Source organism: Chanodichthys erythropterus, chromosome 11, assembly GCF_024489055.1.
Source record: "Chanodichthys erythropterus isolate Z2021 chromosome 11, ASM2448905v1, whole genome shotgun sequence".
Lineage (NCBI taxonomy): Eukaryota > Metazoa > Chordata > Actinopteri > Cypriniformes > Xenocyprididae > Chanodichthys > Chanodichthys erythropterus.
This window is the reverse complement of record NC_090231.1, coordinates 39,186,591-39,199,923: the sequence shown is the minus strand read 5'-3', so window position 1 is coordinate 39,199,923 and position 13,333 is coordinate 39,186,591. Positions and strand designations below refer to the sequence as shown.

At 37.5% G+C, this 13,333-nt stretch overlaps 1 protein-coding gene across 12 annotated transcripts in view; it reads left to right on the top strand.

The window, feature by feature from the left end:
- Positions 1-13,333, top strand: part of nav2a (neuron navigator 2a) — a 180,218-nt gene that overhangs the window by 145,948 nt on the left and 20,937 nt on the right. For 7 of the 12 annotated variants that reach the window (XM_067399762.1, XM_067399753.1, XM_067399759.1 and 4 more), the window contains 8 exons: positions 4,007-4,136; positions 5,120-5,426; positions 6,470-7,175; positions 7,833-8,249; positions 10,195-10,260; positions 11,377-11,427; positions 12,459-12,616; positions 12,851-13,030. In XM_067399762.1, coding sequence (XP_067255863.1) covers positions 4,007-4,136; positions 5,120-5,426; positions 6,470-7,175; positions 7,833-8,249; positions 10,195-10,260; positions 11,377-11,427; positions 12,459-12,616; positions 12,851-13,030 — 2,015 coding nt within the window. Of the gene's footprint in view, positions 1-1,974; positions 3,007-4,006; positions 4,137-5,119; positions 5,427-6,469; positions 7,176-7,832; positions 8,250-10,194; positions 10,261-11,376; positions 11,428-12,458; positions 12,617-12,850; positions 13,031-13,333 lie in introns of those variants that run through there. The other 5 variants (XM_067399755.1, XM_067399758.1, XM_067399760.1 and 2 more) reach the window with 3 other exon arrangements.

Sequence of the window (13,333 nt, the reverse complement as noted above, 5' to 3'; positions counted from 1 at the left end):
TTACATATTCGGGTCTTTATCGACCCGGATCAATATCTAACATGGAAGAATCTCTACCTGTCGTGATAATATAAAACTCCTCTGATATTAGAGTAACAATTACAGAACAATAAAATAAATCATATTTTGTTACCTTTTGGAGCTTGAAAGGGCTCGGTTTGAGCAGATATTTTATGCCATCATCACTGTCCTCGTCAGAGCTCATTTCCCAGTAAAATTCAGCAAATAATAGGCTATTTTTATGTTTGTGGTCACGAATATAAGCCCATTCGCGATCTCAAATGTATTCTCAAAACTATATCATTTTCAACATCTTCAAAATCAATATTTTGATCGCTAACAGCTTCACCAGGTCCATCCAGTAACAGTTACAGTCATATTTGATTGCATTCAGTACATCTGCAGTAAAACGCTGAGCCATTTTATGTTTTTCTTATTATTTCGTTTTCTGTCTGAAAGAGTCGTCACTTCAGCATTGTGTATCAGACATTGCCACCTTGTGGAATAAAGTTGAATTGCACTTATTCTGTCATCTAAGATTCAATTATTGTTGTGCAGAAAAAATATACGTACACTCATACACACCTCGGGTCGTTAGCGACCCAAGACAATTTTTACAAAATATGAATACAAAAACAGGCTTTCTTTTATAATTTTATGATTTTTTTCTTGTTATATTCTTTATAATAAATTGATTGAGGAATACCAAGAAGGTTGATGTCTAACTTTAAAAAATGAATGAGGAGGAGGGTAGTGAATGACGTCCCGGGTCACATAAGACCCGAGGTATGCATTTAAGGGTTAAAAGTAATGCGTTACTTTACTAGTTACTTGGAAAAAAATGATCTGATTACGTAACTTACATTACTTGTAATGCATTACAAACCTGGCACAAGTCTAGAGGTGCCATTTTTTCGTGTAGGAGAGCATGAATGACATTTGAGAGGAAGATTCCAATCTGCCCCTCACATGGAGCTCTCAAATGGATTGCTAATGAACAAGCCACGTGGAACACCTCAAAAACATAGCAAATATTTGTTGAAATATACAAAAAAGCAGGCATTACATTTCTGGAAACATTTTGAAGTGAATATTTAAACGAATCAGCGAATCAGTTCAATTGAACCATTTCATTGAACAGATTTGTTCAAATGATTTGGACCAACTCTAAACCCAAGTCTGATGGCAAAAGAGACCTTTTATTTATGAAGCAAATTGGTGAAATAGTGCATGTTAGAAGGGGGAAAAACGATAACCACAGACGAAAGAATAAAAAGCCTGTTGACCTCTCATTGTTTTGTGGCCAGAGAGAGCTTTGTCATTCTCTTACCGCAGAGCTGAGCATGGAAAGGTCTGGAATGCCCCAAAAAGTTTGGGACATAACGGTCTTCTTAAAAGCCTGCCAGTTAACCTACTCCACCCCACATACACACACACTTGCCTGGTTTAACCCTGACTACCTCCTTCCCTGCGCTAAGGTTTATTGAATTGGTACCAGATTGTGTGAAGGGGTTTGAGAAGTGGTTAAATGCAATATAATCATCATCTTAATGTATATTTTGGTAGAGATTTAGCACCACTTTTTAAGCAAGCACAGATTATAAACATATCTTGAAGTAAATATCTATATTGCTTATCTTTTTATTTAATTGTTTTAATGCTAGTTAAATGCTATTGTTTGTTTTGTTTGTTATTTATTTATTTATTTTCAGACCATTTGAGTTCTTTGAAAAAAATCAAGGAGAAAATGTTTGAAATATCTCTGTATCCACACACACACATATATATATGTGTGTGTGTGTGTGTGTGTATATATATATATATATATATATATATATATATATATATATATATATATATATATATATATATATATATATATATACTATATAACTTTTTTTTTTTCCCCTGTCTGGATGGGTGTTTATTCATGAAAATGTACAGCTGCCATTATATTTTGGGACAGGGGGATCATTGTATTTGGGGGTCTGTAGCATCAAAAGTTTGAAAACCCTTGTTCTAAAAACTGCTGCGCTCAAAGGGCATTTTGGGTAATAAATAGACCCAGACAATTTTCTACACGTTTTTTTGGGGAAATCTGTGGTTTTCTGCAGAATGAATTTAAATATGGTAAAAAAAGTGTTTACACTCATATTGATAGCTGAAACCATATTAGCACAATTATTTAGTAAACAAACATGCAAAGAATAGTGGATACACTGTGTGAATGATGGCTGTTGTGATTCTAAGCTGAGTTATACAGTTTCTTTGATAACCATAAAGTCTGTTTAAATGATAGATTCATGTGTGTGTGTGTGTGTGTGTGTGCCAAACTAACTGACGTCACCTCTGCACGTTTTAGCGGAGGATTGGGTTCTCAGGGGAAACGCAGGCTGTGGTGGGCCGTTGCGGAGGTGCTGTTTAAAGCAGGTCTGCTGGTTAGCCTGCTGTGCTTCTGGAGACAGTAATGGCAGGGTAGTGAGCCAGAGAGAAGCCCTCATTCAAGCTACACTCAAAACGCTGATCTCTAATTAGCATCCTAGACCCTGTAGGGTGGTTCCTGCATGTGCATGTGTGTGTGAAAGAGGGAGTGTGTGTTTGTGTAAATGTGTGCTGTTTTTTGTCTTTTTGACCTCCATTATCACTGTTTCTTTGTCCTTCTCACGCTCTATTTGTCTGTGTGTCGATGTGTGTGATTGTGAGCGAGCGTTTCTCTGGGTTCCTGATCTATGGCGAATCCAGCAATCTGCAGGGTTAAAACGTCCCTCTCAAGGATCAGATTACCAGAGAGAAACAGACCGAGAGAGAGTGACAGGAGGCAGAGGTTTCAGGCAATACATGGATTGTCGTGCAAGTTAAGAAAGGAGTGAGGAATACATACAACAAGAAGAAACTTTTTTTTTATTAGTTTGCTTTTTGAACATTTAAGATCATGAGGCATCTTTTCCCCGAAATCAATCTCCTCATTCCCTCCCAGGCTACTGGCAGTCATGGACATCGAGTCAGGTAGAGTGTGTTATGTGTGTACTATGTGTGAGATTTCAGGAAAAACAGTGTGTGTTCTTTAATGCCTGATTTACAAATCCTCTTTGCAGAGCAAAATGAGTTCTAGATTTGTGTTTTGAGCTTCTGAATCAAGTCCTTTCAGGTTTATAGGAGGCTGTGTGGGCATCTGTTAAGACTTACTCAAGGCAGATTTTGGTTTAATGGATTTCTATCGATAAAAGCCAGTCTATATGGGATCTGTGGAGACATCAGTGCCATGTTTTGAGATTTCACATTTCTGTCTTCTACTCTTTATATGTGTCTGCAGTCATGTCAAAGAGAAAGATTACATGATAAAAGCATTTATACTGAACTTTGAGGCTGAGGTGTCAACATGCATCTATACAGCAAAGAACGAGAAAAGGAAAACAAAAGAAAGTATGTTGTTTCACTCTCATGATGGATGGATGGATGGAAGGAAGGAAGGAAGGATGGATGTTGCACGCATGATAGATGGATGGATGGATGGATGATGGATAAATTTCCACCATTCTCACATGCCTTCTCTCTTTTCTGTTTGTGACAGATAGGGGTTAAAGGTCACCTGTACCCTTGTGACCTGTGTGTTTGAGCTAGTGTGTGATTGTTTGTGTTTTCTTTTGTTGTCATAGTACGATCTGAATGATGATGGCCACCCAAGAGCGAGGGATGGTGTTAAACACAGCGATCGGTTACTCTGGTTAGCCGCTATGACCTTCATCAGATCCAAAAATGTAGACTCATGTGCAGTATTAAATGCCTATCATATAGTGTGGACTTCATATAGCTCTGATGTGGTTAGAAAAACACTGCTAATGCTGTTTTTTGTTGGGGTTTTTTTCCTCAGTCCAAAAAAGTGTTTCTATATAATATTTCTGCTGATGAACAGAACTTACTAACAAGTTCCGTAGCATTCATAGATCTGGAAAAAAAGGCTCAGAGAATGTCTAAACACTTTTTTTTTTTTAAATCTCTCTTTCAGTTGGGATGACAGCAGTTCAGTCAGCAGTGGGATCAGTGACGCTATTGATACTGATGACATCAACACCAGCTCCTCCATAAGCTCTTATGCCAACACCCCCGCCGCGTCCCGAAAGGCCCTGAACGGACAGGTATGAGCCGCGCACATTTATCTATGAATACTAATATCACATATGCATGCATCTATGTGTAAGTTGTATCTCATAAGCATCCTAAACTAATTATTCTGCTATAAAAATCTTACAGAAATGGCTTTGTTAGAGATGCAGCTGTACATTGATGTCAAAAGCATAAACTCTCTGATCCCAGTTGAAACTAGAAACATCAAGTCTAAGAGAGAACAATTTAAATAAATGAAAATAGAAAGGATTGCAATAATATTTCACAGTATTACTTTTTTACTGTATTTTGACCAAATAAATGCAGCCTTAATTGGTGAGAATAATAGACTTCATGTTCAAAAACATTAAAGTATCTTACCAACCCTAAACTTTTGAACTGTAGTTTAATTTCTTTTTCTTTTTTTTTTTTTTATCCCCTCTATGTAACAGAATTTATTTGTGATCCAACTACATCTTAAACACAAAGAGGTTGTTTTTCTGTGCTCTGTCGGTCAACCCCCTTTCTTTTTTCTTGTGAAACCCCCTTCTCTTTCTGTTTACTTGAACCCAACTCTCACATTCCCCTGCTTAAGACCCTCATAAAGTGCTAAATTGGTGCTGCTGATTCCACAGAAACTTGTGTCAATATTTAAGCCAAAGCAATTGACATGCCACATCTTAATAAAGCAGTGGAACAAATAAGCAGTTAAGAGCAAATACATTTGGATTCAAGACTATAATTTCTCATTATATTGAAATGCTAAGTTTGGTAAGTGTGGGTGGAATGAAAACCTGCAAACTCTAAAACCACCAAATCTACTTCCCTTTGCTGTGTGGAAGTTGTAACCCATTTGTTGTTTATTGTTAACATTGTAATAAATTGTGATGTAGAATTATACAGGTAATATATTGATAACTGATAACTCAATTCTGAAATTTGGAGCATATAAAATGTGAGTACTTTCTAATATTGATATATTCATAATAGTTGAATTGGGTATTGTTTTCTGTAGCCTCAGACAGATGCAGAGAAGCATTCAGCAGCCGAACGCAACACTGCTTGGTCTAGTGATGAGGTCAAGAAGTCAGATGGGGGTTTGGATTGTGGCATCAAAATGGATGCTGGTCTGAAGTGGCGGAGGAACCCTTCAGATGTATCGGAGGAGTCTGATAAGAGCAGCTCTGGACGGAAAACCGCACCTATCACTCAGACTGGCTCTTGGAGGAGGGGCATGAGCGCGCAGGTGGGCGTGACCGCACCACGGACGAAAAGTACAACCGTAACCACGGGAACTGGCGTGATTAAGACACAAGGGACAGGTAGGTGTTCTCTTTTCTAGAGCTTAGAATTCAGAAGTTTTATTTGCAGCTGTACGATTAGTCAGAATAGAAGTACACTTAATATGATTTAATCAAACAAATATACGCACTGCGTGTTTTAGAGTGAATTGCGGCACTTTGTGTGTGTGTGTGTGTGTGTTTCTTGTTTTTTACATGAGCAGCTCATGATTCAGACTTTTCAGTGTCTCGGTACACAATAAATGCTCCGCATGAAGTCCATCCATTCATCTTCTCTTAGTTTGAATTGCTTGTAACATGCATTTAGGAACACAGCATGCACCAAACTTGTAATGAGAAGCGTTTATAAACCAGCTGTTGACAACAAATGAGAAGCTGTGGTTTTCCACCAAAATAAAAGTATGAGGGTTTAACTTGTGAAAATTAGATATTATAATTATTTTATTACAGTTGTTCAATAAATATTTTTTCTTTTTCTAAGTTTTTTTTTCATTTGCAGTGAAATATAAATAACAATAAATATTGAAATATTATTAACAATACCAAATTTTCATATTTTGTTTAATATTTTTATTTAGTAATAATACAAATCATAATAGAAATTAATAATTATTATTATTACCATTATTATTTAGTCATATAATAGTATAATGTATAGTATATACCTGGAGTATAGTATAAACCTGGAGCTTTTTTATTTATTTTTTATCAGCTATTTGTATCAGTTTATTTGCATTTTATTTATATTTTATTTTTTAATTTAAAGTGAAATATTACAATAGTAATATTTCTTATTTTGTTTAATATTTTTATTTATTATTATTATTATTATTATTATTATATAGTCATATTGGTATATAATCAAAAAATATTTGGCCAAATTGTGCAGCCCTACAAACAAGCACAGCAAACCCTTTGCATTTTAAAACACATTCGATTTCCCCCAAATCATGCAGCCCTAATTTCATTTAATACACATTGAAATCCCACACACAGTGTTGACACTATCTGCAAGTTTTATGCATTATCAACTCTTCCAGCTGTAGCGTTCTTTTGTCCAATAGGTAAAACGGATGACGCTAAGGTCTCTGAAAAAGGCCGTATGTCTCCCAGTTCCAACATCACCCAGCATTCTTCCTCTGATGCCGGTCGAAGCAGCGGAGACGAAGCCAAGAAAACCCCAGCAGGTCGAGTTCCCACAAGCACATTCGGTTTCAAGAAGCCTAATGGCGTCCACGGCCCAGCCACTGTGGTGACCACCTCCAGCATCACTCTGGTGACAGCGAGCGGCGCCACTATTACCAGCGGCTCCGCCACCCTGGGCAAGATACCAAAGTCCTCCGCCCTTCTGGTCGGTGGGAGGGGGTCATTAAAAGGGGCCATGGATGGTTTATTGCCCCCTCAGGAGGACGGCTACCTGTCCCCCAGTGCTCGTTCGACACTGCAGTACCGTAGTCTACCTCGACCCTCCCGCTCTGGAGCCGCGGCCCGCAATGGAAACCGATCGTCCACAAGCAGCATTGAGGCAAGCCTGAGTGCCCGAACACCCATCCTTACTGCCATCACGGCCAATAAGCCGAGAGATTCTGCTGCTAAAACCAATGGGCACGTAATCCAAGCCAATCAGACGGACAAAGAGAAGGGCGTGACCTCGGAGATGGACAACCTAAGAACTAGTCCGATTGTTTCGGGAGGAGGGGCGGCAACTATTCCACAGACAGCGAGACAGGGGAACAAGTACAGCGAGGTCTCATCCCCAACATTGCGAAGGTACATAAAGGGAGGGGGGCCATGGTTCAGCGTACCACACACAATTCAACTCTTATAAATCAGAGTTTTCATTGACGCTTCCTCAATTAGTGGCTCTATTCATCTTCTCAGGCCCCACTTACATAGCCAAACATGTGAAAGAAGGAATGACTTTTTGTAACCTCCTCCAGCTCCATGATTAGGGTCTTTCTAAAGCTGTTTACTTAACCTGCTTTATGAGGGTCGTGAATCACAACTGTCCAGGGTGGCTCATGTTTTTTCGCAGCTCATGTTATTGATGAGCAGCATCAATTATTGCTTTTAATCTTTTCCCTTTATTTTTAAGGATAGGACCATGCTTTTTTTCTCTTTACCTTAATGGGTTGAAAAGGACATAAAGAGAAATATAGCTTAGCAAGCATCACTTATACTTATTAAACTTGCATATTGCTCATACTTCAGCGTTTTACTCCTGCATGTTTGTGTTATGGATTTGATAAGACTTTTATGGATGATAAATGGGGGGAAAAAAACCCATAGACTTACATTGAAAGAAAGACCAATTTATCTAGAGACCAGACAATTAGACTCTGATACACAACACCATTCAAAATGTATGTTAAAAAAAGTATTTTATTAATATCATTGTATTTGTAATATATTCTCTGTTTCTCTCAGACTTTTTGGAGGTAAGGCTACCAAGCAAGCCCCAGTCACCACTGCAGAGAGCATGAAAAACTCTGTTGTCATCTCCAACCCCCACGCTACCCTTGGGCACACCCAGTCCTCCAGTGGGCCCTTGGACTCCCCCTCCACAATACCAGGTAGCGGCGGCAGTAGTCCCCTGTACGGGGGTCGCGGTGCCAGCATAGGTGGCAGCGAACAAGCTTCGAGCCCTGGTTCGGTGTACTCTACGGGCACAGGGACCTGGGGAACCACCATAAGCAGCTCTTCGGCTCTCGGGTACCCCTCCGTGAGCAGCATGCACACCAGCAGCGAGTCCATTGACATGTCTGTAGGCAGTGGGCATCACCGTGATGATGTTCACCCGGCACTGATGAGAACGGGTAGTGCCAAGACGGGCATGTCAGAGAGGTGAGTCTAGAAGAGAGTAGGAAAAAGCTAGTAGAGTCTTTATATTGCTTTTTTTATCTCGAATACTTGTCTGGAATATTGAAATATTGTGATTTATAATTCAGAATTTATAGTTCTAATCTGAATTAGATTTGATTCTGAATTGGAATCAGTTTTTAAATCTGATTTTTAAATCACATTTGCAGTGCAAAGTTTTAGGGGGTAACCACAATTAAATGTGGGAATGAATCTTCTAAATTATTATTTCCTGTGTGTACGGAATCCAAGAGTCACTCCTAAACTCACACTGGCAAGTGATGGCAATAGAAGATGCAGTGTGTATGTGGTCTTTGAGAATCAGAATTCTAAATCGGAATGCAAATCCAAATTAAAATTTTGATTCAGATTCAGATTCCTATTCAGTTCACATTTCCTATTCAGTTTGTTGAAACATCACATAGATCTGTGGTTCCACCTGGATATATGAGGTAGTTTATAAGTGTGATAAGTTTATAAGTTTTTTTTTTTTTTTTTTTAACCTGGAAAAGTTAGATTTGAAATCAGATTGCAAACCAGACAATGTATTTCAATTCAGATTATGTTCATACTAAGTTATTTGATTGTTGTACTATAATTGAGAAGCTCTTTTCCAAAACGCTATAAATCCATTTTAATAGTTTTCATGAAAATGACATTTGTTTACCTAGACCTATACATTTTGTTAATATTCAATTTATCCTGTTAAAATGGTCTATTTGCTTAGTCTGAACATGTTAAACAATGATTGTTAAATGAAACAACAATTTTGTTGATTATAAATTCAAAGGGTTTTTTTGTTGTTTGTTTCAAAACGCTACAAATCCATCCTTTTTTTAGCCTTTTTATATAAAAACATCTAGAATCATAGTATTGATCGGGTGACTATATGTTTTAAATAGTTTCCTGAACAGGTTGATCGCCTGATACGATGTCACACACTTGCACACACACATACACACACACATATGAGGCGAGGCGAGCCGAGACACCCTTATATTCAAACGACCCTATCTCGGGACTCTGGCCCCCAGGTGTAGGTCTCACTGGCTCATCCAGGCCATCAAAAGTGTTAATAGAGTTTAAAGCACTCAGACCGAGCACAAACAAAACTCGCTTCAAAGAAACGCCATGTTAGATTGCAGAACGCTTACTGAATTCTGATTGGTCGAGAGGACATATCGCATTTAGGCTAAAAACAGGTTCGGTGATTATAACAGTTTGGAAAGAAGCTGCATCTTGCATTTGTACATTTTAAACAAGGAAATATAGCGATTTGGCATGAAACATTGATGGAGCAGAGAATAGGTTCAGTACACAGCAAAATGGCATGACAAACTCTTTTTTTCTTTTTTTTTTTTACATTTATCGCGTTTTGGAAAAGAGTTCTTCAGTTATACTATAAAATATATAATTGTTGTAAATATAATTTAGTTCTGGTTATAATTTATTTTTCTATTCTGATTATCCACATACACACTGCAAAGTTTTGGGTGTGACAATCGCATTTAAATGCTGTGAATCCCCTAAATTTCCAGTATGTCAATAATAGAGGAGTAGGTCATGAAATTTTATATGATTGACATAATGATAAATATAGAAAAAGAGGTGTGACAACTGCAGTGTGTGCATCATCTACAAGAAAAAGATTCTGAATTCAAATCTAAATCAGAATTCTGATTTCAATTCAGATTTCGATTCAGTTCATACTGTTAGTTGTAGTTTGATGGATGAACTTTAGGTTTACAAATTTAAATTATACAAGCATCGTTCTATCACAGTGCTCAGAAAAACCTACTTTTTTAAAGTTAGAAGAATGTGATACTGCAGTGTGGAAGCCTCTTTGGTTGTCTCTAATTCTGTATTCATCTCTTCTCCGATGATCTCTTTTTCTATCAACCCCTCTCCTCTACACTCTTCATTTCCCAAGTCCCCTCTCCTCTCCCTCTGCGAGTCCTAAATTCAGCCGTAACACATTGCCAAGGAAGCAAGACAGGTAAAATGTCCGATAGCTTCTGGGTCCGCTTCTGCTGCTTTTTAATACTTATATGGCTTTGTCTTTGTGTTTGCGTAATTTTATACAGTAGTTTTAAAGACTCATCAGAAATCTAAATTTTGTATCTTTTAGTCCATCTGAAGATATATGTACATGTTTTAATATTTAGACCACTTCAATTATTGAGAGAGTTTCAACCAGTATAACAAAAATTGTTAATGAAAAACATTGCCTACCCTACATATAAGCACAGCCTTAAAGGGTTAGTTCACCCAAAAATGAAAATTATCCCATGATTTACTCACCCTCAAGCCATCCTAGGTGTATATGACTATCTTCTTTCAGACAAACACAACCGGAGATGTATTTAAAAATAGCCTTAGTCCTCCAAGGTTTATAATGGTAGTGAATGAACAAAAAATCCATCCATTCACAATCAAAGTAATCTATATAAAGGCTTTTTGAAGTGAAGCGATGCATTTTTGTTAGAAAAATATCCAAATTTAAAACTTTATAAATTCAAATAACCAACTTCCAGTGGACGACCATATGCAGAATGAGCAAGTTTGCAGCAGAAAAGCAACCTTTGACCCAAACGCAGTGATGTAATGATGAACACGGAGGTGCAAAGGAGAGAGCAAAATAAAAAGCTACTCCTATATCCTGCGTCATACATCGCATCAGTGAGTTGCTCATTTGGTGCAAGTCGACTTGAGCAGTATGCGTACGGGTGTTTCCGGAAGCTAGTTATTTGAATTTATTAAGTTTTAAATATGGATATTTTTGAACTAACCCTTTAACTTTTTGTCAACTGCCGGCAGTTGTTACTCTAGCCACACCTAGTGGTGAGATCTATAACTTTGCGCAATCAAAGCCACAGCTTTCATTAAAAATACAGTTTGTTTGCCTTAATGATGAATGTGACAGCACAGTCAAGATCAGTTTTTATATTGACTCTTATGAGTTCTAGATGAATCAAAGGACAGATCAAAGGATAATAGCCTTTAATAGTGCAATTATAATTGAATTAAGCATTATTATCTGTCTGGAAAACCAGCCCTCATGATTGAGTAAGTTCCTCTCCCCCTTCGCTGTTTCATTTTATCCGTCTCTCAGCGATTCCTGCAGTGATAGAAGCACGCTTCCCAAGAGGGGACTCAAGTACAGGTGCATTCTGGGAATATGCAGATCCTGCTCACTGCAATGACACTCATATTTTCCCTCTTTCTGTTCTCTATCTCTCGCACATGCTTCCATGTTTTAATATGCAGTGTGGCCACAGTTTTATTTTTGAGCACTGTTTTCTGTTGCTGTTTTGATGTGAGCGCATGGCACTTGTCAATTTTTGTATCGTATCACATTATGGAGTACTGTATGTGAATTACCCGCTTTTTTTGTTGTTGTTTTTTTTGGAAATGTCAGTTTTTCTTTCTGCAGTTTTATTACTTTATTTGTCTACAGCATGTAGCCCAGAAGCATATATTACACATAATAACAGATATCCTAAGATGTAAAATATAAATATATTTTCATATACACTACCGTTCAAAAGTTTGGGGTCTGTAATTTTTTTTTTTCTTTTATGCTCACCGAGCTTGCATTTTTTTTTAATAAGAAATAATTTAAAATAGATATATTTTAAGATATATTAATACAATTTTAAAATTTTAAAAGCTGTTTCCTATTTTAATATATTTTAAGATGTAATATATTCCTGTAAGGTAAAGCTGAATTTTCAGTCTTCAGTGTCACATGAAATCATTCTAATATGCCGATTTGCTGCTCAAGAAACATTTTGTATTATTATCAATTGAAAACAGTTGTGCTGCTTAATATTTTTTGTGGAGACCTTGATTTATTTTTTTCAGGATTCTCAAAATGATTCAATAAAACTCTAAAGAACAGCATTTATTTGAAATAGAAAGACATTAGAAATGTCTTTACTGTCACTTTTGATCAATTTAATGGATCCTTGCTGAATATATACAAGTATTAATTTCTTTTATACAAACTTTTGAACAATAGTGTATTATGGCATAAGATTTAAAATACAATACTTTATCATTAGAAACATAAAACGACCTTATATATAATAAAGTGTCTTTGTTTCCTCTTGCATTGGTCAGGTTTCAGATCACAGTATTTGTAATAGTGACATTTGAAAGTCAGTGTCTGATTGGATGATGCTCTTGTCGCAGGTACGCCCCTTCACCACAGCTGCGTCAGGAAGAAGCGCGTGATTGGCTGCGCTCACATTCGGCTGGTGGAGTGCAGGACTCAGCCAGTAACTCTCCCTTCTCCACCGGTTCCAGCTTGACGTCACCCTCTGGAACACGATTTAACTTTGCTCAACTTGGTAAAAAGCATATACAATACTTGATGTAACATTTTCTGTCTGTAGTCTGTCAAGATTATTTGACTTAATGTTTCTGAAATGCACTGTATATATGCATGCCAGTATACCAGAAATGATACAAAAGTAGACTTTACCTAGGGTTATTCTTTTCTTTAAATAACAATTAGGGTTTTTTCTACTGTCTATTATTTGTCTTGTCTTACATGAATAAGTGTCATTGTATGTTGGTTACAGGAAGCCCCACAACAGGTGCTCAGATTAACCTGGCCAGCCTGCGCAACAACAGCCTGACCAATCAGGACAACCAGCTGGACAGCCACGGTGATTCCCGTCTGCGCAACTCCTGCATGTCGCTGGACGAGAAGACCCGCACCATGAGCCGGTCGGGATCCTTCAGGGACGGGTTTGAGGAAGGTGAGAAAAATGAATGAATACAGGGGATTAATCTATGTTCTTCACTACTTTGGAAATCTTAAATACATTCATACTCTTCAACACTTTTCAGTAGTGAACCATTTGATTTAGTTTTTACATTGCAGTGCAATCTTAGATTATCGTATCCACAAATGATAAATCGAATGCCTTATAATTTGACCAAAACAAAGTATCTTAGAAGGCAACATGATGTTGTGGCCATTTGGTAGTCTATGCATCTAGTTTCACGTAAGCAGACCTTCAGACAACAGAAGGCCTGGACTCCATCGGAGCTTTTATTGG